This window comes from Callospermophilus lateralis, chromosome 1, assembly GCF_048772815.1.
Source record: "Callospermophilus lateralis isolate mCalLat2 chromosome 1, mCalLat2.hap1, whole genome shotgun sequence".
Lineage (NCBI taxonomy): Eukaryota > Metazoa > Chordata > Mammalia > Rodentia > Sciuridae > Callospermophilus > Callospermophilus lateralis.
In genome coordinates this window covers 24,747,839-24,774,057 of record NC_135305.1, presented here as the reverse complement: position 1 = coordinate 24,774,057, position 26,219 = coordinate 24,747,839, and the positions used below count along the sequence as shown (strand labels likewise).

The 26,219-nt window shown below is 35.7% G+C and overlaps 1 protein-coding gene across 4 annotated transcripts in view; it reads right to left on the bottom strand.

The window, feature by feature from the left end:
- Tnpo3 (transportin 3) overlaps nt 1–26,219 on the bottom strand; it is a 90,586-nt gene that overhangs the window by 36,813 nt on the left and 27,554 nt on the right. For all 4 annotated transcript variants that reach the window (XR_013088634.2, XM_076833410.2, XM_076833404.2 and 1 more), the window contains exons 2-11: nt 25,701–25,901; nt 24,488–24,561; nt 22,480–22,636; nt 11,796–11,939; nt 9,239–9,414; nt 8,494–8,632; nt 6,671–6,817; nt 4,792–4,899; nt 2,920–3,011; nt 876–1,015 (exon numbers count right to left, since the gene is read on the bottom strand). Coding sequence is in view for 3 of the 4 variants with exons in the window: in XM_076833410.2 (XP_076689525.1) it covers nt 876–1,015; nt 2,920–3,011; nt 4,792–4,899; nt 6,671–6,817; nt 8,494–8,632; nt 9,239–9,414; nt 11,796–11,939; nt 22,480–22,636; nt 24,488–24,561; nt 25,701–25,901 (1,378 nt within the window). In the remaining variant the exon portion in view is untranslated. The remainder of the gene's footprint in view (nt 1–875; nt 1,016–2,919; nt 3,012–4,791; nt 4,900–6,670; nt 6,818–8,493; nt 8,633–9,238; nt 9,415–11,795; nt 11,940–22,479; nt 22,637–24,487; nt 24,562–25,700; nt 25,902–26,219) is intronic.

Genomic DNA, 26,219 nt, shown 5'->3' with positions numbered 1-26,219 from the left:
GCTGACATTTTTATATTTGTATCTTTCTAGTTATATTTCTCTTTCTAGTTATAAAAAGCTATAAATTTGTGGAAAAATCTTTAGCACTTCTAGATAAATTCATTAAAAACTGTTTAATTAAAACTATGTCTTGGATTGGGGCTGTAGATCATTGGTAGAGCACCCGCCTTGCATGTGTGAGGCACTGAGTTCGATCCTCAGCACCACATAAAAATAAATAAAGATACTATGTCCAACTACAACTAAAAAAAAAATATTTAAAAAAAAATCTGTCTTGGGGGACTGGGGTTGCAGCTCAGCAGATAGAGCAGTCTGCCTAGCATGTGCAAGGCCCTTGGCTCGATCCTCAGCACCACATTAAAATAAAGGTATTGCATCAAACTAAAACTAAAAAAAAAAAAAAAAAAGTAAGCTAAAAAAACAAAAACAAAAAAATGAGTTTTACTTATTTTTTCAAGTCAATAAGGGTAGACAAGTTATATTTCTCACTGCTGTTCATTTTCACTTGTATTTATTTTGTTTTGAATGATAATTCTCAAGTTTTTAAATGGAGCATGTACTTAACACAGAAAACCCCTCTCCTTTAGTCTATGAGTGATTCTAGGTTAGAACTACAGACAGATTAATTCATACATTTTGCCAAAGACTAGCAAAACCAGACCTTAAGCAAAGTACCAGACCTTTTCCTTGTCTAGAGATCTAATTTTTCAAAGGTCCTTCTCCCAGATCAGATTACAAATGCTGTGTCATCTATGCAACTTTTATTCTGTCTACAAACATTCTACTTATCAGTAAAAAAGAAAGCAAGAAAAGAATAAAAGTAAGCAAGGAAAAGAAAATCAGAAGCAGCAGCACATGGGAGAGTTTATACATACCAAGGAACTGAGGATTTCGATCAACCACTTCGCTCATTTCTCCAACCAACTCAATGCTGGTGTATCGCACGGCTGTATGGACAGTCTCTGGGAGACGAACGACTCCTTCTAGGACCTCCACCAATGTTGGATTGTTCTCCCTGAATATAAAAAGCAAGCACTCAGTTACTGACTATAGAGGTTATGATCTGGCCAAATAACAGGCTACAGTGAAACACTGCACTGCTACAGGGCTTCTTTCTAAAGAAATAACCATTCAAATAAAGGTTTTTTAATACTAGGTAAGAATATTTCTTAAATCCTCACAAAAGATGAAAGATTACATTGTTTCAGGAGAAGCACTTTCATCTTCTCAATGTGAGGAAAGTGTTTAAGGCCTCAAGATGCTATTAAAGAGAGGCCTTCCAGTGGGAAAGGCAGACATTCACTGGGGATTAATGTCTTCTTTTAAAGAATCTATTTCATTTATTTCTATATCTGTAGCACCTTATTTTTCCCTAGGGGACACTAAGCCTGGAACAGTGCCTGGCACATAGTAGGCACCCAACAAATATTGCTGAATGGCTAAATGAATAACTCTCACAGACCACTTTCTATTACTTGCTATTCTTTAAAAGATTTCTTATGGTTGAATACTGGAAACTTTAAGAACAGAAGAGTATGGGTAGACCAGTTCACTAACTAAAATAAAAGAACACAAAAACAAGCTGCAGCAATAGGTTAAGGTGCTCCAATATGAAACACATGGGAAAATTAAAGTTAGGTACTTTTTATAGTGACATGAATTTATCACCATCCCCAGTCCAATATTACTGGCTAAGGTTTTTTTTTAAAACAGAGTGAAAGATGCCCCAAAGTGGCAGGACTTAATCCAGAAATGAAGATGTTTAAAATATAAGAAGTATTCTGGATTAGAGCAAGTATACCCCCTACAGACAATAAGTCTATTAAGCCCTTTAAATGGATTAAAAAATTATAATTATTCAGTTGGCTTGACAAGCAAGTAAACAATAGAAAAAAATCTTCTCTCGTTTACACCTTATTTTTCCCTAGGAGACACTAAGCCAATTACTGAAGATTACCTATACATCTTTTTCAAGCAAGAATAGTAATGACTTTAAAACCTTCAGAATGTTCTAAAACAACACCAAACCAGATTAGATTGAAAAGCAAATAGTATAATACATAATTATGAACTAGAACTTCTTAAGAGAGAAAAATAAACCCACTCTATCTCTATGAATATTTATTATATAGAAACAATGTAAGATATCAGTGACTAAGTCCTGAACTCAGAAAGAAGTACTGTGCTTTTAATAAATATCTGCCTTAACCATCTTCCCATCAAGGCCCTGAATAAAGAGTTTGAGTGCAGATATCTGATCAAAATACGAAGTAATGTGACAGATATTAACACCAATGTATAAACTCATGGTACAAAGTAAATTGTCTTTACAGTTTCATGTCTTAAGTAGATTTTCTATGCTAAGCAATTTAAAATCAAATTTGAAATAAGTTTTCAATGGCAATAACAAAAATAACAACTGCCCTTAAGATATTGCTGTTCTTTTAGATGAAATGGTGCCTATGCCTTGACTCTCTGATATTCACAAATGATTCTCTAAGACAGAAAAAAGGAACACAATATAATTAAATATTTGTAAAGATATTATGCACAAGATCAAAAAAGCAGGAGGCCCAAATTAATACCTATTCAATTGCTTTTAAGCAAGTACCAACAATTTAATAGTCTAATGAATTATTGATCTATACCTATTTTTAGAAGGGTGCCACGGTTGGAAAAATAAATCAGCATTCTATTCCTAGCATCAAAAGTAAAATAATTTTACCTCTAGAAAGTATGGTTAAAACATGGCAACAGAAATGCAGGCCATCCTGGACTAGTCTAAACACTAGAAAACACTATAGAAGGTAAAAAGTTCTAAGAGTTTCCAAACATATACCAAATAGGTCAAAAAAAATGTGTAATTTTCCTTCCTCTTGATATTCAAAATTCCCAGCAAAAGACTTATTAGACACTCACGGATCAACACTCTTTGCTATAGCAGCCATGATAAAGAGAACCGCTTCTGTCACCTCCCAGGGTGGGTTGCCTTCTTTCAGAGTAGAATATAACTAGAGAAGAAGAGGTGGATTGTGGATCCATTAAGAGGAAAATAGAATACCAAAACAAAAAACATTGTTAGTTAAAAAGAAATCCAGCTCCTTGTTTCTAAATCTAATTATCTCTCACAGCCAAGCAAGAATATTTTTATTTTTCACATCCTCACTAATTAAAACTGTTATTTTAATATTTGAAATACACCCATTTATACCCCCTACAAGAATTTATCAAGACTTCAGAAAATGAGTATAATGGGAAAAACAAAACATATTATAATAGTGTCTTCTTTTGGTCTTGATAATTGATAAATACATACACACTCAAAATGGAGACACAATATAAATCTTCTGCATGTATATTGGCTGTACCTTTCTACTATTTTAACTATTTGCACCAACACTAATAATAGAGGCTAAATTCCTGTAAAAGCACCTATTTAGAAGGATCTATTGCAATACCATATCCAAGAAGAATATTTTTAAGAAGGAATCAGAGATATTCTGGTCCAGAATTTTCCAGGTAATAGTCACCTATGGAATGTGACTAGACATTAACCTAAGTAAGACTTCTATGGTCAAATAACAGATACTACCAGGAAAGACAAAATTAAACAACTCTCTTGTCTGACCTTAGAGAGGCTTTAATATACTATATTAGCATACACCTGTAATCCCAGGCTAAGGCAGGGATTCAAGGCTGCCCTCAGCAACATAGCAAGGGCTTATCTCAAAAAATACAAAGGGCTAGGGATATGGCTCAGTGGTAAAGCACCCCCTCCCCCGTGTTCAACCCCCAGTACCCCCCAAAAAAATATATATATACTATTTTAGATAATTTCCCAATTTTACTTAATTTAACTCCTTTCCTCCTCCCTCAAACATAACGAAACATCTCACAGACTGTTATTCCACAGAGCACATTCTGGCAACATGATTAATTAAAATAAATTAACCAGAGCCAGTGAGGAAAGAGCTAAAATCTGTGCGCAAGTCTTCTGCCTAGAGTCTAGGGATATCACTAAACTTCCTAAGAAATCTCTAACCCTTCATAGTTGAATCAAAAACCATGCTTTGTAATGAAAATAGTTATAAGTTTATTAACACTTCCTAGATCAGATTATGGTCAAATACATACAAAGTGACTGAGATACCTTCCCTGCAAAATTCCTTTAGGTTAGTTTGGTATTGCTATATAGCAAAGGATCCAAACTAGTACTTCAGAGATCATTAGAGAATGAACCAGAAATATGAAAATCACCTGAAATTATGCTAATGTTAAGTGATGTGGAATGATGATGATTGTAACCTTATGAGATAAAATGTTACTCACTGTCAGGAAAACCACAGGACTATGAATCTTCTACTCTACTATAGTCATCCTCTGGGATGAAGCTGCACAGGAAATCTAACCTTAAGTGTGGACAAAGGAAATGCCAAATAACTAAAAGAGTTGCCAGGAGTTGGTACATAGTCCAAATTCCGTATATGTATCCTGGAAGCTTTAATGCTTATCTGTGATCTTCCATTCTAGCTGCACAAATGGAATAGCTCTTATTAGCCAGAGTAACAGAGTAATCCATAACTGAATTATCCACAGACTGCAGTTGCCTTGTTAGATACTAAATAAACATAGCTTAAATATGCCAGGCAATGTGCTAGGCACCTGTATAACTACTATTCCATTTAGCCATTAAGCTTGAAGAAATATGATGGAACATTAACAGAAGACACAGAAGTGGAAACAATTAAGGTGATCAGTAAAATTGACTCAAGAATCTCCAAACAGGCTTACCTGAGCAAAACACTCCATAGACCCAATCAAGAAAATCAAATCTTTCACCAGGTCTGATACCCGCATCCGAAACTCGCCAAAGTCATCAGTTTCCTCAGGAACCCCCTCCTGAAATTTCAAATCAGGCAGCATTTATTTTAAACTCACTGAGGCTTTCAATGATGTCTATAAAATCAATAGAGAAGAAAAAGTCATTAAGCAGTCAAGTACCAGTGAACCAAAGTTGCCTAAATCACAGGGTATTTTACTATAGAGAGTCTCCCAAATTGTTAGGGAAGGTAAGACAACATAACTTATCCCCTACCCTTACTTGAAGAAATTCTTCCATTTATGTATGTATGTGTGTTTTGTATTCCCAAGACACACTTTGTTTTGCTTTAAAAAGAATGTGAGTAGGGGTGGAAGTGATCAGAAGTGACTAGGAAGAAGTGATAAATTTAAAGAGTTATAAGCCTACTCCTAGGGAAGGTCAGCGCTTAAGCACTGAACAAGTCACTACAGCTTCAGTGTTCAAAATCTCCCAAAATCAACCATTATCATAATAACTTCCCAAAGAAAATAGAACTTTAGACTTTAAATGCTTCCTATCCAAACAAACTTCTATAAGTAAATAAAGGGTTACCAATTAATTTATAATTTTGAGATGGTTAAGGGCATGGTATAAGAATCTTGGGCCATGTAAACCTGAAAAAATTCCTTAGTTCTTAGTTCAACCTCCTTGCATTAATATAAAGAAATTAAGGTTGAGGAATGATGAAGAAATGATGGCTGTCTCAGATGAAATAATGGATAACATTATAAAGCAGTGTATAGTTACAATTAGAAGAAAATATCTGCAAGGGAAATGGTGCCACTGAACTAGCAAAGGGAAGAGGATCAAATAGAAAGACCATTTAAACCACAGAAGCCCTGCTTTTTATTTACATATCAGTCTTCCAAGTAAAATGTAAAGATAAGATTCCTTGGTTTAAAAAAAAAAAAATCTGAACATCATAAAACAAGGTCATCAGTAAAGTTCTATGGAGATACAATTCAGATTGGGGATGTAGGTCAGTGACAAGAGCATTCGCCTAGCATGTACAAGGCCCTAGGTTCAATCCCTAGCAAACCACCCTGGCCCCCCAAAAAAAGAAAGAAAAAATACCATGTCTAATTTAATAGTAATCAATTAAATTTACTCCAGGTCCTAGATTAAAATGATCAACCAAACAAATGAAATAAATGAGGCAAAATTTGGGAGAGACTAACAAAAAAGGTTCAAGAGTTTTCCAACGAACTATTTGGTAATATTTCTAGTATGTTTTCTTATATGCTAATATATTATTTCTATATTTTCTCTTAAATTATAAAGTCAGTATAAATAATATAAATAAAAGTATGTATGTGGGGAGAAGTCATGAAATTTCCAATACCTTCACAAATATTTCCCTTTTCTGTTAATCTAAGCACACATTTTATACTATTAAAAAACAGTATAAAGCTCCTCATTCTGATTTTTTTTTCTTAGCATACCATACTGTTTTTCGGTAGTCATTATTTTACAATGTTCCATCAATTTCCTATGATTTATGTCACTCTTCTTATACTGTTACTCATGATTTATCATTTTCTACTTTTACAGATAATATTTTTACATAAAAGTGTTTCTTCTGAAGGATTTTTTAAAGATAAATCCTTGGAATAGAATTACTATCTCAGCAAGAGCAATATTTGCGAACATAAGCCTAATTTGTCTTTATTAATACTGCTACTGACTGTGTCTCTGTAACCTAAAGTGACAAAAATCAGAAGATTCTATCAGCTCTATTCTCTATCTTTTCAAATTAGCACTGAAAAGAGGAGAAAATTACGATATAAAAAAGTAGAGAAGGAAACTTACATGGTCCGGTTCTAGCTGGCAGTGTCGAGCCAAGGCATGAAGCAGCCTCTGAATGTAAGCTTTGAAGATGCCATGAATAACTTCATCATTAGTTTTGTACAAATGCTCCCCTAGTCGGTACCAAAAGTTAAAGGAAATTTCTACTACCTGTCAGATTACAAGAGAAAAGATTATTTATTTGAATGGGAAAGAAATAGATTCAGTCAGTTTTATTATTTCTAAGGCCACATAAGAAAGATTTACCTAATATGAGGACCAGTTAATGAGTCCCCCTTTTCTCTAGACCCCAAATATGTCCACCTATATTTAGCATGACTAGATTACATTTTCCTATTTACTCCTGGGATAACTGTTTCTAAAGTTATATTGGATTCTGAATTTAGAGAAATAGATACTGAGATGAAGTCCTTCTAAAAGTATTTTTCCCAAACTATAAAACCACTTCAATATATTTTTGAGATTAGAACACTTCTTACTGTCAAACCATGTAATTCCTTGAACATAACTGAGTCAGCCTCCTGTCATTATATGTGAGGTGCTATACTTCTCCCCAAAATGATTTGGGTTTCATTCGAATCTAGTTGTCCTCATGAAATTATACAAAACAAATAAACTTCTCTTATGTAATAAAAGAAAAAGGATGGAGATTCACAAACCTGCTCTGCCTACGAGTAATCACAATTAAGAGGCAGCCCTACCATTCTTTTCCCATCAAGAATCCAAGATAGAGACACTCAAAACAATATCCAACTTGGAAGCACTTTTTTCACATTTCTTATACTATAAAGAGGAGGTAAATGAAGAAAAATATTTTAACCTCCAAATTTAAGAGAGCAGGGTATTGCCAGGTACAGTGGCACACATCTATAATCCTAGCCACTCAGGAGACTAGGGCAGGACAACTCAGCAAAACCCAGTTTCAAAATAAAATAAAAAGGGTTGGGGCTATAGCTCAATGGCATCATGTTCCTGGATTTGATTCTAGTTTTCACCCCAACCTCACCAAAGGGCAAGGCAAATGTCTTAAAGATAGCCTTTTCAATCCCTTTCTCATTCACATCTCTCATGTGGAGAAAAATCTGACATGTGAAGATTTGTGGAGATTCAGTTAGGATTCAGTATATGTTATAGTTTGATCTTGAAGGTCTGCCAAAGATTTATGTGATGAAAGTTTGGTTTCCATCCATTCCATAACAATACTGGGAGGTGGTGGAACCTTTAGGAGGAAGGGTCCAATGAAAGAAGTTGGGTAACTGAGGACATGCCCCTAGAGGTAGAGACTCTAGCCCTCCTCTTCCTCTTTTGCACACAGCTGGGATTCGTTGGCCATGCACTTACAGCCATGATTTACTACTACCGAGCCACAGGGCCCAAAGCAATAGGGCCAACAAAACATGGACTAAAACTTCTGAAACTGTGAGCTAAAATAAACCTTTCCTCTTTTAAAAAGTTAATTATTCAAGTATTTTGTACAGTAATGGAAAGCTGATGAACAATGTAGTTTTAAACTATAAAGCTCTAGAGAATCAACACAGCTGAAAAGGGGACTCAGTGAAAAGGCAATAAGCTTTTCTAATAGGTTTTTTGAGGGACCTACAACAGACAATCCAGCAAACCAGGTAAGAAAATGGAAAAGGATATAAAGTAGAAACTCAAACGCAATTTTTGAAAAATTTCAATACAGAGGGAACTCCCATATCACATTAATTAAAAATAAGAATATAATTTCTCAAGAAAACAAGGTGAGGGATGAGGCCATGGAATATAAACAACATGCAATACACAACTTGGAGATGATGGTCTTAGCATATTAAAGACATTACCTCATATTGAGGATGCCCTGCACAAATAAGAAGCAATTCCAGAGTTCGCAGGTCTCCAAGACCTTGGCCTGGAGTACAAACAATTTTTTCAAGAAAAGTTTCACATAGTTCAGTGAAAATACGGCAGTAATTCAGAACTCTGTAGAAGAAAAAAGAATGAGAATAGCAAGTCAGAAATCTGGTTATTGTTTACACACACACACACACACACACACACAAATACACACACACACTCATAGTCCTCAGCTTAAGACACATATAGTGATTCTTTGCTATGCTGTATCACAATCTCTATTGTAGATACCTTTACTTAGATTGTCTACTTCTCCACAGATAAGCAAGGAACTAATAAGTCAAATTCTCAATTACTAAAACATTTTTAAAAATTACACTTGATATTTTAAAGTTTTTTCCCTAATTTTTATAGCCTTTCCTTTTGTGCAAAAACTTTGCATAATTGGTAATTATACAACTTCTTCTGCATCCAACTTGCCACTTCTAAGTTTGCATGAGAATCAAAGTATCTTTAGGATGCACTACTTTAATATTTACACAGAGCCACTAAGAATCATAAACAATAGATGAATAATAAAAAGTAACATGATGTGCTAGGGATGTAGCTTAAATATACAGTACTTCTCCTCCTGTGTGAGGCCCTAGGTTCAATCCCTAGCACCACAAAAGTAAAAAATAAAAGATCAGACTTTAAAAAAATTCAGAGCTCCAATCTTAAATAATTACTCACTTGTCTAAATCTTCACGTGCCACAGCCATATGATAGGCAGTCTCCAATGTCAGGACTCCCTGAAAAAGTTGCATTGCTAATGGCAAGTTAGTTTCCACATTCTCAATGGCATAAAGAGCTGAGCATACACAGTCTGAAGCAGCTTCATGTAGGTTGGATGAGGTCTTATCCTGTTGCTAGAAAGATAGCAGGAACAGCAAAGTAAGAAGTATGATCATTTTAATACAAGTAATAGGAAAACAATTATAGCTTCTTCTGAACATGTTATGTACTTTAAATATCTAATAGCCTAGTACTCACTGCCTTGTATAAGACAACATCATGTTGTCTATTATTATTATCATCATGTTGTCTATTATTAGCCCTATTATTACCTCTGGAATTCTTTTCCATACTCTTTCTGATATTCAAGCACTAAGTAAAATGAAAGGGCTCAACAACTTCCAAACATATCACTGTGAAATCAGAATACCAAAGTTAAACAACAGTTCTTCAAACTTACTGGGATGAAAGGAGGAGGTAACTTATGAGCAAAACTCATAGAGTCCTCCAACTTCTCATTAACAATGATGCATGCTAGAAAATGAGAGCAAGGCTTCTAAAATTCTGAATGAAAATAATATTGAATCTAGAATTCTATACCCTAGCCAAAGTATGAAAACAAAATAAAAATATTCCTTAGGCATGCAGAAATTCTGATTTCACTTTCTGTGCATCTTTTCTGAGGAATTCATTGAGGAGGTTCAAAAACTACTTTATTCAACCTAGAAAGCATAAGAAAGGGAAATCCAAGGATGACCATTGGGGAGCTGATCTAAAGAACAACTGATACAAATTAGAACAGTTCAGAAGGTACAAGAAGGGACGATGCAAGGCTCCTACTTAAAGAGAATACAGATGAGAGAGGCTGGAAAAATGTAATGAAGGCACATTAGTTTTTCTTGAATAACAAAAACCAGGAAACTTAGAATCACCAGAAGGGAAAAATGCTACATAAGCAGGGTTAGGAGAGCAACAAGATGCAAACTATTCATTACCCTATTCTTAAAACCGAATGGTGGGGGCTGGGGATGTAGCTCAAGCGGTAGCGCGCTTGCCTGGCATGCGTGCGGCCCGGGTTCGAGCCTCAGCACCACATACAAACAAAGATGTGCCCGCCGAAAACTAAAAAATAAATATTAAAAAAAAAAAAAAAATTCTCTCTCTCAAAAAAAAACCGAATGGTGGTTCAAAGATATTCATTATATAACCATGTTTTAAAAGTTAGACACAAACTCAAATTTATTCTTTTGAGAAATATACTCAAATTTATTCTTTTTATCAAGTTTCTTTCTTTAAATAACTTTTAAAAAAAGAACTACAGAGGGGAAGTTACACAAGAAAGCTGTGTAACTTATAAATATAAAGCAAACTAAAACGTGGCATGATTTTCAACCATTCAATGAATGTAAAAAATGAGAATATATTTGACCCTCAACTATGGAAATACGCTCTTTTTAAGTGGTAGTGGAGTCCTGACATGAGATCAGTAGAGTAGATAATATAATCCTTACATACAACTGAACTTCTTTCTTACCCAGATCCCAATTCCCAGAAGTCACCACTATTAAGTCTGAAGTGTATATACTCGAGACTTTCCTCCATTCATAGGTAATCAAACTTCTGTGGGTTTTTTGCTTAGTTTTTTGTTTTTTCTTTTATTTTATTTTGAGACAAGGCTTCATTCAGTTGCTCAAGTTTGCCTTGAACTTGTGACCCTCCTGCCTTAGTTTCCTGAGTAGCCAGGATTAATATGTGGGCCACCATGCCTGGTTTATATTTAGAAACTCGTTTTTTTTTTTTTTTAATTTGTTCTTTTTCGTTATACATGACAGTAGACTGTATTTTGACATATCATATATTCATGGAGTATAACTTCCCATTTTTTTGGTTGTACATAGTGTAGAGTTACACTGGTCGTGTTTTCATATGTGAACATAGGAAAGTTATGTCTAATTCAGTCTACTGTCTTTTCCATTCCCATGCCCCTTTCTTCCACCCTAGGAACTTTTAAAACTAAACTATCTCAAGATAATACTCTGATCTACAATCATCTCTGGATGCAAAACTAAGGATGATTTTTAGGTCCTCTCATATTTTTAAAAAAATATTTGATATACAAGTAATTATGTCATGGTAATGTCAAAGACACTGTGACCATTATTAAAAATATGCTATTTTACTTTATTCTACCCTAAATTCTAAGTTAAAAGTGATACCTTCAATTTGGTACTTGATAACAAGGAAAGGACACTGCCACTTTCCTAAAATATACATTCCAGTCACTGTGCAGAAATTTGAAAACACTATTATGACCCAGATTATTAAAAGTAAATGTGGTAGGGGCTGGGGATGTGGCTCAAAGGTAGCACGCTCGCCTGGCATGCTTAAGGCACTGGGTTCGATCCTCAGCATCACATAAAAATATTGTGTCCACCTAAAACTAAAAAATAAATATTAAAAAAAAAAAAAAAGTAAATGTGTTAGGAATACTATGATAAGCAAAGCTCTTACTTACCAAAACCTCAAAAAGAAGGGCTAGTAACTTATTGTTAGCCATGAAGTTACTGTCCAAAACTCCCAAGTTAAACCAACTTCCCAAACAGCGAAAGACCTTCATAAGCATTTTCTCATCTGTTCCTGCTTTTTCTACACAAGTCATCTGAATAGAAGGGAAAAAAAAGTTAAAAGAAATAATGTTGATCACCTTAAAAGGACAATGATGAGGACAATAATAATGCTAACAGTTGAAAGTATGTTGTGTGTACCACAGTTCTTAACACCACTAAGTCATTTATTCCCCGTTAAAATTCTAAAGGAAGGTACTATTGCCTCCTGTTTCTCAATGGGAAATTGAGATTCAGAGAGATCACAGACATATTTCAAAAACAGAGCTCTTTCAAAAAGAGTTTCTAAGTTCCCACTTCTCCATTAATGTAATTTTATAAATAATAGTTTTTAAAGTAACATTTAGCTATCTACATACCCAACTTTCATAGAACAAATGAACGAGGCATACCACTGTATATTCCTTCATGAAAAGCCAATGCTTCAGCACCTGAATATTCTAATAAATATGTCATTCCACAGAAAGTGACACTACTATATGTGAAACAGATGCAACAGAAGTCGGACCAAAACTTACCACTGTTTTTTTCTTAGCAACCCATTCTTGGGGTATATATTTTTACCAAAGTAAAGTGTAATGCAACTTTTTCTAGATGAAGAATGTTTCAAGAAAGCTTTGGCCAGCAGTAAGTTGAAACAACAAAACTGCAGTGGGGTTCCAAAGGCACAAGGCAAGGGCACTGTGTCCTTTCCTTGCTATGGGACAGTAGAATCCCATAACACGCTATCAAACCAGACCTCAATTCTGGTGCATGTACTTCCAAATAGCCCTGTATGCATTATCGGGCAATAATGATTACATGCTTCTTAATTAGTTTGAATTAAAAGGAGAGAGAGAGATATGATTCAAGTAAGTTTATGGCAACCACAATCTAAAGAATAAAATTCTGGTATTCATATTTACACTGCAGATATAAACTATTCAGGAAAATCCTCCAGATTCAGAGCTTTATCTATCTCACAAGGTACACCAGAGATGACTGTTTTTTTCACTACCTCCAAGAAGTGCTGGGTTGCATGCAAAGATGAAGAGAAGTGATAGGTTTAGATATGACTATACACCACATTCCTTTCCACATAACACTACCTAAGATATTTAGATCTGAAGAACTAAAAAAAAATTTTAAACCAAACTTTTCTACTAAGAAGACAGAAAGAAAGGACACACAAGTATATGAATATACTTGGTTCTTTCTATTTTTCTGCCTTTTTCTGGCAGTTATATTTTAGGGGAAGAGGAACATTATAATAAAAAGGGTGACCATCATAACTAATGTTTACTGAAGGGTAAGACTATTTGCTTTGTAAAGAAAGAAATTTGCTAATTAAATTTACTGAGACTTCACTGTGTGCCATGTAGTTTTAAGAGCTTTACAAGTATTATTAACTCAATCCCCACAAAGTGAAATAGATACTATATCCTAATTATATAGATAAGAAAACTGAAGCAGAGGAGATAAGTAACTTGCTCAATATGATACAGGATAGACAGGACTCAAAGTTAAGAAGTCTAGTTTCAAAGCCTATGATTTTAACTCCGACACTCTTGCTACCTCCCAAATTTCTGTATTTGCTTGTATGTACAGAATATCCTATTACTAATCCAGGACTTCCTACATTTCAAAGACATTTAAATGTAAGAGTACATCAATGACCTTGCACAGAATATTATATACTAGTATATAATGATAGTAAATAGTATATTACCAAAGAGTGCCAGGAAATATTAAAAGAGCACAGGGAAACAGAATCATCCATAATCCTTTAAAATATTATTTTGCTAGCTTTAAGCACAGTTTGCTTATTTTTTAAAATTAAATTAATGCAGACTTGGGACACTAAAATGCCTTAAGGTTTTTAGAAAGGATTAAAATACTAACGTATTTCAGTAAACTAATGAATACACCTGAAAAGAATTCCTATACTAGGCACTTATTTTAATATGATTCAAGGCTGAAAGTAGAAATGATATGAGTAACTAAATTTCCTTAACATGAATTGGAGGCACTGAGAGATTCTCTTTTAGCACTTATATATAGCAATACACACAGTCTCTTCCTTTTGAATCTTTGAAGCCCTTGATATAAACTCATTACACAATTGCTACGCCTTTATGCTTCCTGAATGACTTTGGGTTTTAATAAGGCACCCCTATTTAGAAACAGAAGGCTTGCTGTACATGAATTCTGAGGGGGGCGGGGAAGCCTACATGTAAGACTATTTACTTTATAAAGAAAGAAATTCTGCTAATTAAATTAAATACACATACCAACTAAGAGGTTTTCACTTTCTTGAGTGCTATGTTACTACACATTGTCTTTTAAAATGAGGCCTGGGGCTGGGTGATATAGCTCAGCTGGTAGAGTCCTTGCCTCACATGCACAAAGCCCTGGGTTCAATCCCCAGCACTACCAAAAAAAAAAAATAAAATAAAGAAAGAAAATGAGGCCTCAAAAGCTGCAAGACAAGTGCCACACAGAGTCCAGAACAATTCATCAATAAAAACATAGCAGAGGTAAATAAGTATTGACATCATGGATTAATAAAATAGAGAATGGAGAAAGAAAAATATTAGAGGCTAGGCTTAGTTCAGCAGTAAGACCAAGAAGAGCAATATGAAATTTACTGCCAAGTATGGTGGGATGTGCCTGTAATCCTAACTACTGACTAAGCTCTGGCAGAAGGATCACGCAGAAGGATCACTTGACCCAGGAGTTCTGGGCCAGCTTGAGCAACTAGGCAAGACCCCATCTTTGGAAAAAGGACAAAAAAAAAAAAAAAAAAGGAAGGAAAAGAGAAAAAAAGTTAACACCCTGCTTAGAAATGGGTCACATAAATCATAAAAATACAATACTAACAAGAAACAGGATGAAATATAACCATTAAAGGAGAATATGGGAGTAACTGAATGAGAAAGTTTTATTGAATTGCCACTTTGGGCAATTCATGCTTTGGGTTTTTATAATATGAAAAGCTACATGACAGAATATGATAACCAAGAGCAATATATTTTTCAGACCACATCACAATTAACCAAGGTTGAATATGACGAAGTACCAAGTGAAGCATGTGCCCTTGGGAGTCCAAGTGGCTGGACAGTTCACCACTGTGGCAGTAATGTTGATATAAAGGACTGTGATGTGGCTAGTTTCTTTTAAGATCACTTAAATGCTTACAAAAAAAATGACAAGGTCAGGTTCATTAAATCACAGCTCAACTCACAGTCTGAGAAGCTTCCAGGGCAGCTCTAAAAAGCAGTTTTCTTGTAGCTACAGGGCTGATATCACTGAAACTCATCTACAAAACTTAGTTGTGTGGCTTACTGTATCACAAACAACAGCTGAATTCTGTCTCACCAAATCCCTCAAGGATAGGAAAATGATTGGTAAAGAACAAGATTCTGAAACTTGAAATGGAGACATATGGTTGGACTCAAAAGAAACTGATAATTTCAAACTCCTAAGTCACTGAGTCTCTCCTTCCAGCAGAAAAAGCCTACTCTAGTATCTGTAGAGACTAACCCTCCTCAGTCTGATAGCATCACCTGAGCCAGTGTCTTGACAATAGATGCCCATTCTCCTTAAGATCTGACACTAACATTCCTATTGCCACTAGACCCATAACTAGGGTTAAACCTCAGCAAGTTCCAGGGGACAGATACCTACGAAAGAAAAATTTACATTCCAAGAGAATTATAAAACAGCTAATATGCATCTTTGAAGAAACCTAGGGGGAGTATGTGTGGGAGTGGCTTCTAAGGTTATTAGACCCAGGGAGGACAGACTACATAACACCAGATAGAGCCAAATTCATTGCCATATGCATACTTCAAACAAATTCTGGAATTAATATGTATATGAAGCTTCTGGGAAGCCCCAATAAGAAACCAGTACAAATACCTAGGATTCAGAAACAAAGGTATGTCCTCTTTTGCAGGTCACAATTCTTTTAAGAAGCAGTTTCTGTCTGTGGCTGGGCTTTGGTAAAAACTAAACATCTAATCATGAGACATTAGGTGATCACAAGGTCTAAGCTTCCTATCATGAACTGGGTATTGTCCCAACTACCTACCCACATAGCTGGAGATAATCAGTCATCAAATGAAAATGGCACATGAAAGACTGAGTTCAGTAAAATCTTAGAAGGTAAAGGTAAGGTGCATGGACTCCTTTAAGACCAACTCTTCTTTTATTGATTTTTGCCTCTTGATTCATGCCTATGGACTCCTAAGGTGTTACTTAAGAAGAGACACCTGAAGAAGAAAATGACTCAAGTCAGCTTTTACTGGTACATCCATACAATATGGTATTACCTGAAGGTGAACTGCTATAGCACTAGAGACTCATTCTGGGGCTTTAATAAGAGCAATGGTGAAGAAAAATCCTCCTAGTAGAACTTCAAATATAATAATTGGTTATCTACCATGTCTGGAGTGAAAGATAGTCAGAAATATGGATTTATACTTACTTATGGTAATTGTCAATGGTTTGGTTAGATGGTTGGGGACTTGGAAGAAACAGGATTGAAGGTTAGCAACAAGTAAGTCTGAGAAAAGACATGGATGGACCTCTCTCAGCACAGATTGCAGAGATATTGCTTTCTTATGTGAATATCTACCAAAAGGTATCCATCTACTATAGAAGAATCTCTCAATAATAAGATGGACAAAATAATAAACTCTACAGATATCAGTCTCTTCTCCAGCTGATAAAGGGCTTACTCAATGGACTCATTAACAAAAAGTAGCCCCAGTGGCAGGGATAGAAGCCAGGCATGGGACCAACATGAACTTCCAATTACCAAGGCTGAACTGGATAATACTATCACTGAGTATTTAACCAGCTGACAGGAGAGACCAGTATGGCACCATCCCCCATGGGCACCAGACTGATTGCATGGAACTTCTATCCTGGAAGAAATAGAGATTAGTCCTTACACAAATGGACTCATTCTGGATATGAATTTGCCTTCCCTTCCTAAAAAAAAAAAGCTTCTGTCAGCACTTTTCATCCACAGTCCCACAGAATGCCTTATGTAGCAGTCATGGTTTCTCTCAAAACATTGTATCTGATCAATGAATTTACATCAGAACAAAGGAAGTACAATAATGGGCAATTCTGAACACTGAGATCTTAGTGCCCAAGAAAGGAATGCTTCCACCAGGAAACCCAAAAATGATTCCAATATATTGGAAGATAAGACTACCAAGGAAATAATATGGGCTTCCTATGGCATTAAAGCCACAAGGAAAAAAGGTGGTAATCTACGGGTTGAACCGACTATATCCAACTACTAAAGAGAAATTGGGTTGCTTCTACATAATTGAAACAAGAAAGACTCAAACTGGAATCCAGGGAATTCCTAGGGACTCATCGAGTATTTCCATGCCCAACAGCAAAAGTTAATATAAAACAACAAAGCAGGATAACTTGAGGGCTCAGACCCTTTGGGAATGAAGATCTGGGTTACTTCAGCAGGTGAAAAATTCCAACCAGCTGAGGTTTTAGCCAAGGCATGAAAAGACAAAGTAAGTTGAAGAAGAAACCACAGATATCAATCATGGCCTATGAACAGCTATATAAAATGAACAATGTAGCAGATTTGCACATTTCTAATCACTATATGTGTCAATCTACAGGAAATTAAATGTGTGCAAAAAGGTGTATACAGTTAGTCAAACGGGGGAAGACTAGGCCAGTTATAATTTATTGCCTTCCAACTTACCTTATTAGACTGCTCTATGAAAATAAATCTGTACCTTTACATATTTTTCCTGTGTCAGCACTAAAGTTTTGTTAGTAGAGGACATGGAGAGACAATCCAGAAAGAAAACAGTGTTTTGCTTCTGGTCCAAATGTATAACCTTCTGCACAATACAGTTTCTCTAGCATGAGACCTCTAGCTTCTCTGGGACCTAGTTTTTGCAGTACATTGGTCAAAATCTTCCTCCAGGGTTCTCCTCTATCCTCACCAATGTATTTTGTTTTTTTGTTTTGTTTTATTGGTACTGGGACTTGAAACAGGGCTACTTTAAACTGAGTTACATCCCCAGCTCTTCTTATTTTCTTGAGACAGGATCTTGCTAAGGTTGTCCAGAATAGCCTTGAACTTGTGATCCTCCTGTCTCCTTCTGAGTAGCTGATATTACAGGCATGTGCCACATACTGGCTTCACCAATGGTTTTATAGCACAGCTCTTCTGGATCCAGAGTAATGAACAACTTTTCCATCACTAGACAGATTCCTGTAGCTTTCAAGTTTTTCCAGTGTTCTCAGGGTACAATGGCTAGGGGCTTCCCATGATATTCCCACACTCAAGATAGTTTTGTAGCAGAGTGCTTCCAACAAGATAGCAAAACTATCTGATGAGAAACCTGAAAACAGGGGTGGGATGTTGCTCAGTGGTAGAGAGCTTGCCTAGCATATGTGAGGTCCTGGGTTTGATCCCCAACACCATACCAAAGAAAAAGAAAAAGAAGGAAAACAAAAAGAAAAATACCTAAAAAACTTTCTTAGATTTCCAGAAAATTCTACAGAACAGATTTCCAGCAGCATATAGCACCAGTGACTTTTAAACCACATGCCATCTCCAAGAAGGTCTGGACCTTAACCTTGGAAAGTAGAGGGTGATTCTACTTATCTGGAAGCTCTATCTCAGCCCTAGGGCTATATTATATTTCTATATCCTTTAAAATTCACTTTACTTCTTACTAGACGATTCCTCTTTACTGTAAACCCTCCACTATAACTAATAATGATAATTCTCTATATTAAGTATTACGGTTCCAATCAACAACAGTCCGTAAGTCCTCAATACTTCAAAAAGAAAGCCAACTTGGGCATGGTGGCACATACCTGTAATCCCAGCAACTTGGGAGACAAAGGCAGGAGAATTATAATTTCAAGGCCAGACTCAGCAACTTAGAGAAACTCTGTCTCAAAAATAAAAACAATTAACTCCCTGTTGGCATGCCTAGGAGAACATCCCACTTTCCTTTAGCAGGGATGTCACTGGGTTTTGGAACGGGATCACACGGAGAAGGGGACCTGCTAGAGGGTGATGGTAGCTAACTAGGGATTAGTCCTCTTGGATGGGGTAGCTGGGGCAGGATAAGTCCTCAGGGTGAGACAAGAACCAAGCACCCAAGGTACCATTTTGCTGGCGGAAAGGATTCCTTGCTTCCACATGGCCACATCAGGAGTCATGGCTGGGGAATGAAGATCAAGCCTGAAAGGCGGGTCACAGGAGGAGCCAAGGCCAAACAGTATGGCAGAGAACCAAAACCAGAAAGCATGGCTGCAGGAAAGGACAAGCTTAGTTCAGAGGATAGCCCCTGCCCAGCATGCACAAAGCAAGGCTGGGAGTTCAATCCTCAGCACAGGGGCAGAGCCACAAAGAACCCTGGAGGCCTGGAAGGAGTGGGAACAAGGCCCTGGGGTTAGCTTGTTATAGACCCAGGTGCCACTTGTGAGGTCAAGGAAAATTGAGTCTATGGACAAAGTTTAAGCCCCAAAGGCATAAACAAGAAAAATAAATATGCAAATTTTTTAATTAAATAAAAATATAAAAGAGCTGGGGATGTAGCTCAGTGGTAGAGAACTTTGGCATTCAATCCCAGTATTCTACCCCATCCCAACAAAAGTCCAGGAAAAAAAAAAAAAGTAACAGCTAAGGCAGCTTAAAACAAATTCTTACTTTGTAAGTGGGAAACTTTAAAATTAAGATTTATTCTATCTCTCTGGTAGCAATTCACAAGAAAGCCGACTTATATACGGGTAGAAGGAATAAAAAAATTAGTAAAACATCATTTTGCAAACCATAATGAAATTATTAAGCAAAGTTCACCAACAGAAATTTAAAACATAAAAGGCTGATAAAAATCTAGACATTCTAACAAGCTACAATCATATTTCAATGGGAAAAGCAAACTTTTTTTTGGTACTAGGGACTGAACCCAAAGGTGTTTTACCACTGAGCCACGTCCCAGCCCTTTTTGTTTTTGACACTGGTTCTCAGTAAGTTGCTTAGGGCCTCATCAAGTTGCTTAGGCTGGCTTTGAACTTGAAATCCTCCTGCTTCAGCCTCTGGAATCACTGGAATTATAAACCTGAGCCACCACCCTGGGATGGAAAAGCACTTTATAAGTGGAAGAATCAGACCATCATCATCCTGATCTAGTGGTCAATAAGATGCAACATGAAGTACCTATGATGATTCTAGACAAAACTATTCTTTCTTAAACTAACCCATTACACCTTCTCAGTTTTCTCAACTAGTATCCTGGGAAAGAATTAAACCCTAAAAAAAAGATCAGAGTGACTATTTTCTCAATTGTTCTAAGTGTGGTATATGGTTAGTACCATTATTAATGAAGAGTAGAAAACTCACTACACACAATGGATTCCTCAGGGTATTAAGACTTAATTATTTTGAGGAAACCCTATTGAGAAGAGATGCTTTAGATGTAACTTTCAATTAGAGGAACTAGGTACTAGAAAAAAAAAAAGCTAAATTAAACAAACAAAGCAATCATAAAATGCAGAAGGTAAGATATGCTATTAAAAAAAAAAAGCTGGTCCAATTTTTTCCCACAAATGTTATTTTGAAAAACACAGAAGATGGGGAACTGTCTTGTGAAGAAGACATGTTTCTAAACCAGACACTGACTTGCAAAATCTTCACTGTAAAAAAAATTTTAGGGGCTGGGGATGTGGCTCAAGTGGTAGCGCGCTCGCCTGGCATGTGAGCGGCCCGGGTTCGATCCTTAGCACCACATACAAAGATGTTGTGTCCGCCGAAAACTAGAAAATAAATACTAAAAAATTCTCTCTCTCTCTTTAAAAAAAAAATTAGAATCAACTGAGGAAATCTGAACATGGTCTGAAACATATTAGATGATACAAGAATTTACTGAAATGTAAAGATGAATCTAAATGACTAAAAAAAAAAGGGTTACAGAAGAGCAGGTAGAACACAATCTCATTTGGGGTTTAAAAAAAAATCTATACAAATGTTCATAGACGATACCTTTTAAAGGGTTAATAGTTGTTGGCACAGTGGCATACCTTGGGAGGCTAAGGAGACAGGAGAATAGCTTGAACAGGAGTTCAGAAACAACCTGGGAAACAGCCTGGGACCACAGTTTTAAAAAGGGGGGAAGGGTGTGGGGGCTGAGGGTAACAGCTCAATGGTAGAGCACTTGTCTAAATATGGCTGAATATGCATGAAGCTCTGGGTTCACAAAACAAACAAATAAATAAATATAAATGAAGGCCTACTGTCACGTATAACCAATTAGCACAATTTTTTAAAGTTAAAAAAAAGGCTATGATCTCCAAATTATTTGAATGTAATTGCCTTGTCTATATTTCCTAATTTTCTACAATACTATTTAAAATAAATGGCCAATTGAAAATTAAACATGTTTAGCTTAAAAGAATAATTTCACAACAAATTTCTAACATCAACCTGACCATAATTTTTAACAAAATTGTTTTTTCAAACAAAAAGATCTATAATGTTGTAGAAGCACTGAAACAAATCCCTGAAAAATATCTCCTATAACCACCTCATTGAGAAAATCAAACGAGATCTGAAAGAGGTAAAAATGAAATATGAGCTAGATAACGGATTTAATACCATCTAATTTAGGAACCAGTAGACATATTCACTAAAAGACCAAAGAGTAAATATTTTAGACTTTGCAGGCCATAAGGTTTCTGAAAACTGCTCAATTCTACTGATAGAGACCAATAAAATGGACATTGACAATATGTAACTAAATGGCCCCAGCTGTGTTCCAGTATTTGCAAAAATAGGCAGTCAGCCCACGAAACATAAATTTACCCACCTCTGGTCTAAAGCATTTACATTCTAAGTGATCACAAGGAACTAATCACATTTAACATTGTTCAAAGATCAAGTAAAGTCTTCTATTACCTTCTTATCAAAATTTCAATTTGTCTTTATTAGAGAAACTTTTCCTTAGTAAAGTAAGTTTATAAAACTTCCAAGCACGGTCCCTTCTCAAAAGCTCCCATAGCTTCTGTAGAATGTGGGTTACACAATCAGAAGGCCTAAGTTCAAATTCTGATTAACAATTGCATTACTCTAAAGTTAATTCTCATTCACAGAATCATCATCCTCACAGGATTATGTATAAACTCAAAAGGTAGTTTCTTTTTGTTTGTTTGTGTTTGATACTAGGGATTGAACCCAGGGAAACAACCACTGAGCCACATAACCAGTCCTTTTTAAATTTTTTTATGTTGAGAAAAGGTCTAGCTAAGTTGCTCAGACTCACTAAATTGCTGAAGCTGGCCTTGAACTTGAAATCTTCCAGCCTCAGCCACCCAGTCACTGGGATTATAGGCATGCACCATCATGTCCTACAAGAAGTATGGTTTCTGAAAGTATTTTGTAATTGGAAAGTATTACATAAATGTCAAAGTACTATTACTGCCAAATTTTCAAAAGAAAAAAAAATTCAAAATAAATAAGTGCAATTGGATCCCAAAATAACCACTACAGTTTTCTGTCCCTCAGCAGCAATTGGGTATTCCAAACTTACTCACCAACAGAGATACTACTGTACTGGAGTAGAAGGCCAAATCTTCTATAATTTCTGTGCGTCTGTTAGCTCCAATTCGTAAAGAACGACTATGTACTTCTTCAGGTAACACCGTAAGAATCTCCAGCAAAAATGGCAGAGAAGTTACATCATTGCTATATCTGGAAAAAAAAAGGGGGAAGATTTATCACAAGTTATTGAAAGACAGAATATATGTAATCACAAAAGATAACAGCCATTAGAACATACCATACAAGAAAAGCAGCACTCCTGTTACAACAGGAAAAAGAAAAGATACAATCTTTTGGAAAGGTTATCTAGAAAGAACTTGCAATCAAAATTTCAAGCTGTACAGTTGGGATGAGGCTTAAGTGGTAGTACGCTCGCCTGGCATGAGTGAGGCCATGGGTTCGATTCTCAGCACCACATAAAAATAAAGATATTGTGTGCACCTAAAAAAAAAAAAAAAAACTAAAAAAAAAAAAAAAATTAAAAAAAAATTTCAAGTTGTATAATCTTTGACTCTCCATATTCACTTTTGGTGATTTATGTTTCACGAAAATCTTCACATACACAGACAAAGATAAATATGTAAAGATGTATACTACAGCATATTTATAATTGCAAAAAAGGGGGGGATACAAATGTCCTTCAAAATTAGATAGAATAAAAAGGATTACTAACAATCATACATACTCAGCAATTAACAAAGAAAGTGATATACATTTATGAAAAGATGATCACATGTATTAAGCAAATAAAGCATATGAAACATATTAAATATGGCTGAGCAAATACACAGGACCGTATTAAAATATATACATACTTATTTGTTTTAAAATGCCAAGGGCTATATGATAAATCGTTAGCTGTGGTTATATAAAACATAGGACAGGATAAAGACAGGATTTATTTGTGCTTTGAAAATTTCTATACTGTTATAAATTTTTTCAAGGAGCATATGCTATTTCACTTTATAAAAAATTTCCTAAAAAAATAAATTATCCATGTAAGGGCTTTCCTGATGCACTCTCTTTGAAGGTAAAAAGGTTATACACTTTGTTCAGAAACAATTCCCTAATCAAATACAAGAAAATATCAAGATTGTGTCTGGGGATATAGCTCAGTGTAAAGAGTGATTGCCTAGTGCGTGCAAGGAATAGGTTTGATCCTTGCCAAAAAAAGATTATCTTGACAGGGCACATAAGGAGATGTTTTATCCAAAATAGTAGGCTTAGTGAGGCTCTAAGCAACTTAGCAAGACCCTGTCTCACAAAATAAAAAGGGGGGCTGGGGCTGTGGCTCAAGCGGTAGCGCGCTCGTCTGGCATGTGTGTGGCCCGGGTTCGATCCTCAGCACCACGTACAAACAGAGATGTTGTGTCTGCCGAGAACAAAAACATAAATATTAAAAAAAATAAATAAAAATTTAAAAAAAAATGCTCAGCGTGGCTGTCCTCCTGACCCCTCCCGGCTGTGGCCGTCTCCACAGGCTGTTGTTCACTTTAAAAAAAAAAAAAAAACAAAATAAAAAGGGTTGGGGATGTGGCTCAAGCACCCCTAAAAAAAAAAAAAAGTAGTAGGCTCCATGTCTAAAAATAATATGGCCTCTCTTGACAGACATGAAACAAACTTCAATTAGTAACAATATATATCCAAAGAACCTTCAATTTAATACAATCTACAAATACTGAACTACTTTTACAAATCTGCTAATAAGTCCATTACTGGGAGTAATCCACAATGCAATGAAAGAATGTGCTACAGTGGATTCAAGGAGAAAAAGAGAAAGAGTATGTATATAAATTATGAGGGTCTTTTATATCCCACATGATCTATTTCTGTAGTAATTAAATTTTAAATGACTTTCTTCATTTTAACAAAGATTAATAATATATAACTATGGTAACAGTTCAGGGAAATGGTCAAATTTCTACCTACTAGTAACAAATTTCTCTGTGTAGCTTAATGAAAATTCCTAATGCTAATATGCTGTCAATACATATTACTTACTTTTCCACCAATGTTTGTACACAACCCTTCCAAGAAGGCATCTGTAGAGCGAGATCTGCTATTGCTAAAGCCAGCTAAAGAAGAGATTAAAAACAACAAATAGAAACAGGGTTACCATTAATGTTAACTGGAAAACAATGACTGAATTTTTTCTTCCAGACAATATGACAAGACTGAGACCTTCCTTCTTCCCCATCCCAAACAAAAAAAAAAAAAAAAAAACCACACACATACACACATATGTATATAATATATATGCATATACGTATGTGTATGTGTGTCTGTGTGTGTGTGTGTGTCTGTGTGTGTCTAAGTATATTTGCTTCTCCAGCCTAGCTGAAAATTCTTGAAATTAAAGATTAGCCTTTAAAAGTTAATAACATGAGATGGAGTTGTGGCTCTGAGGTACAATGCTTGCCAAGCATGTGGTTCTGGGTTAAATCCCCAGCATCATAATAAATAAAGTTTAAAATTAAAAATAAGACTACACAAAAACAACAAAAGTAAAAAATATAAGCTATAGATTTTTTTCCTTACAATATATTAATACTTACTTTTATTTGGCAATACCACAGAACTTCATAGACAAATAAATTACACTTTCCCAAAAGGCCAAAGCTACTGACAAAAGTCAGACATTTGACTGAGTCCTCAAGTAATAGATTGCCATTTCCCTTCTCTTTCCATTTCTCATCTTGAGGCCTTAGGCAAAAAATCTCCTTTTACACCAGGCAGAGAAAACTTGGGAGCATGTATTTACAGAAGCTTTCAGTTTTTCTTTCTAATATATTTCCCTGTTTAAAGGATGGGGGGGGGGGGAGACCAAATGCTCATTTTATTCATGAGAGACTTTTACTAGCCAACCAGCCCAGAAAGGATCTTTTAAAAAGGTAATAACCCTGTAGATCTCAGACCCAGCATAGTACAGAGTTTTTTTTTTTTTAATCATCTGCAAATTTTTAACAGCATGTAGCACTCGAATGTCTGTGAAAATACATTCTCCTTCCCCACTTCTAGTATTTAAAACAGTTTGAAACCCAATGAACTATAAGACTAATGTGAAAGATTAAAACTGTCATTTTTATAAGACTATACCAAGACCCCCTATAATAAATTTAACATTACCTCACACAGCTCAACAATGATAATCAAAATAAACTTGACAAATCCAAATGGCTTTACAAATTTCCCTAATGAGAATCACAGGATTTACCTGCGTTACAATGACAGGTGATAAATCTTTCAAGTTCTGGATATGGGTTAGCAATGAGTCCCTTAAGGAGGCATGAGAGTCCGTAGGGAGCTCATAAAATGAGGTCTGAATCTTCATCTTCATGGTCTGTGCAGCAAAATAGCATGATTCCACATCCTGTCGGATCTGTAACAACTGATCAGAAATCTCCCAGGCATGAACCTGAAAGTAAATCAAACAAAGATACTTTAAAGAAAATTAATTTTCTGCCAGGTATGATTGCGCATGCCTGTAATCCCAGTGGCTCAGAAGGCTAAGGAGGAGGATCACCAGTTCAAGGTCAGCCTCAGCAACTTAATGAGACCCTGTCTCAAAAAAAAAAAAAAAAGGAAAAAAAAGGCTGAGGATGTAACTCAACGGTAAATTGCCCCTGGGTTAAGTCCCCAGTATCCACCTCTCTGCCCCTCCCACCCCCCTCTCCCGCAAAAAAAAAAAAAAAAAAAAAGATTCTAAATAATTTTAATGTCATACTTCAATACG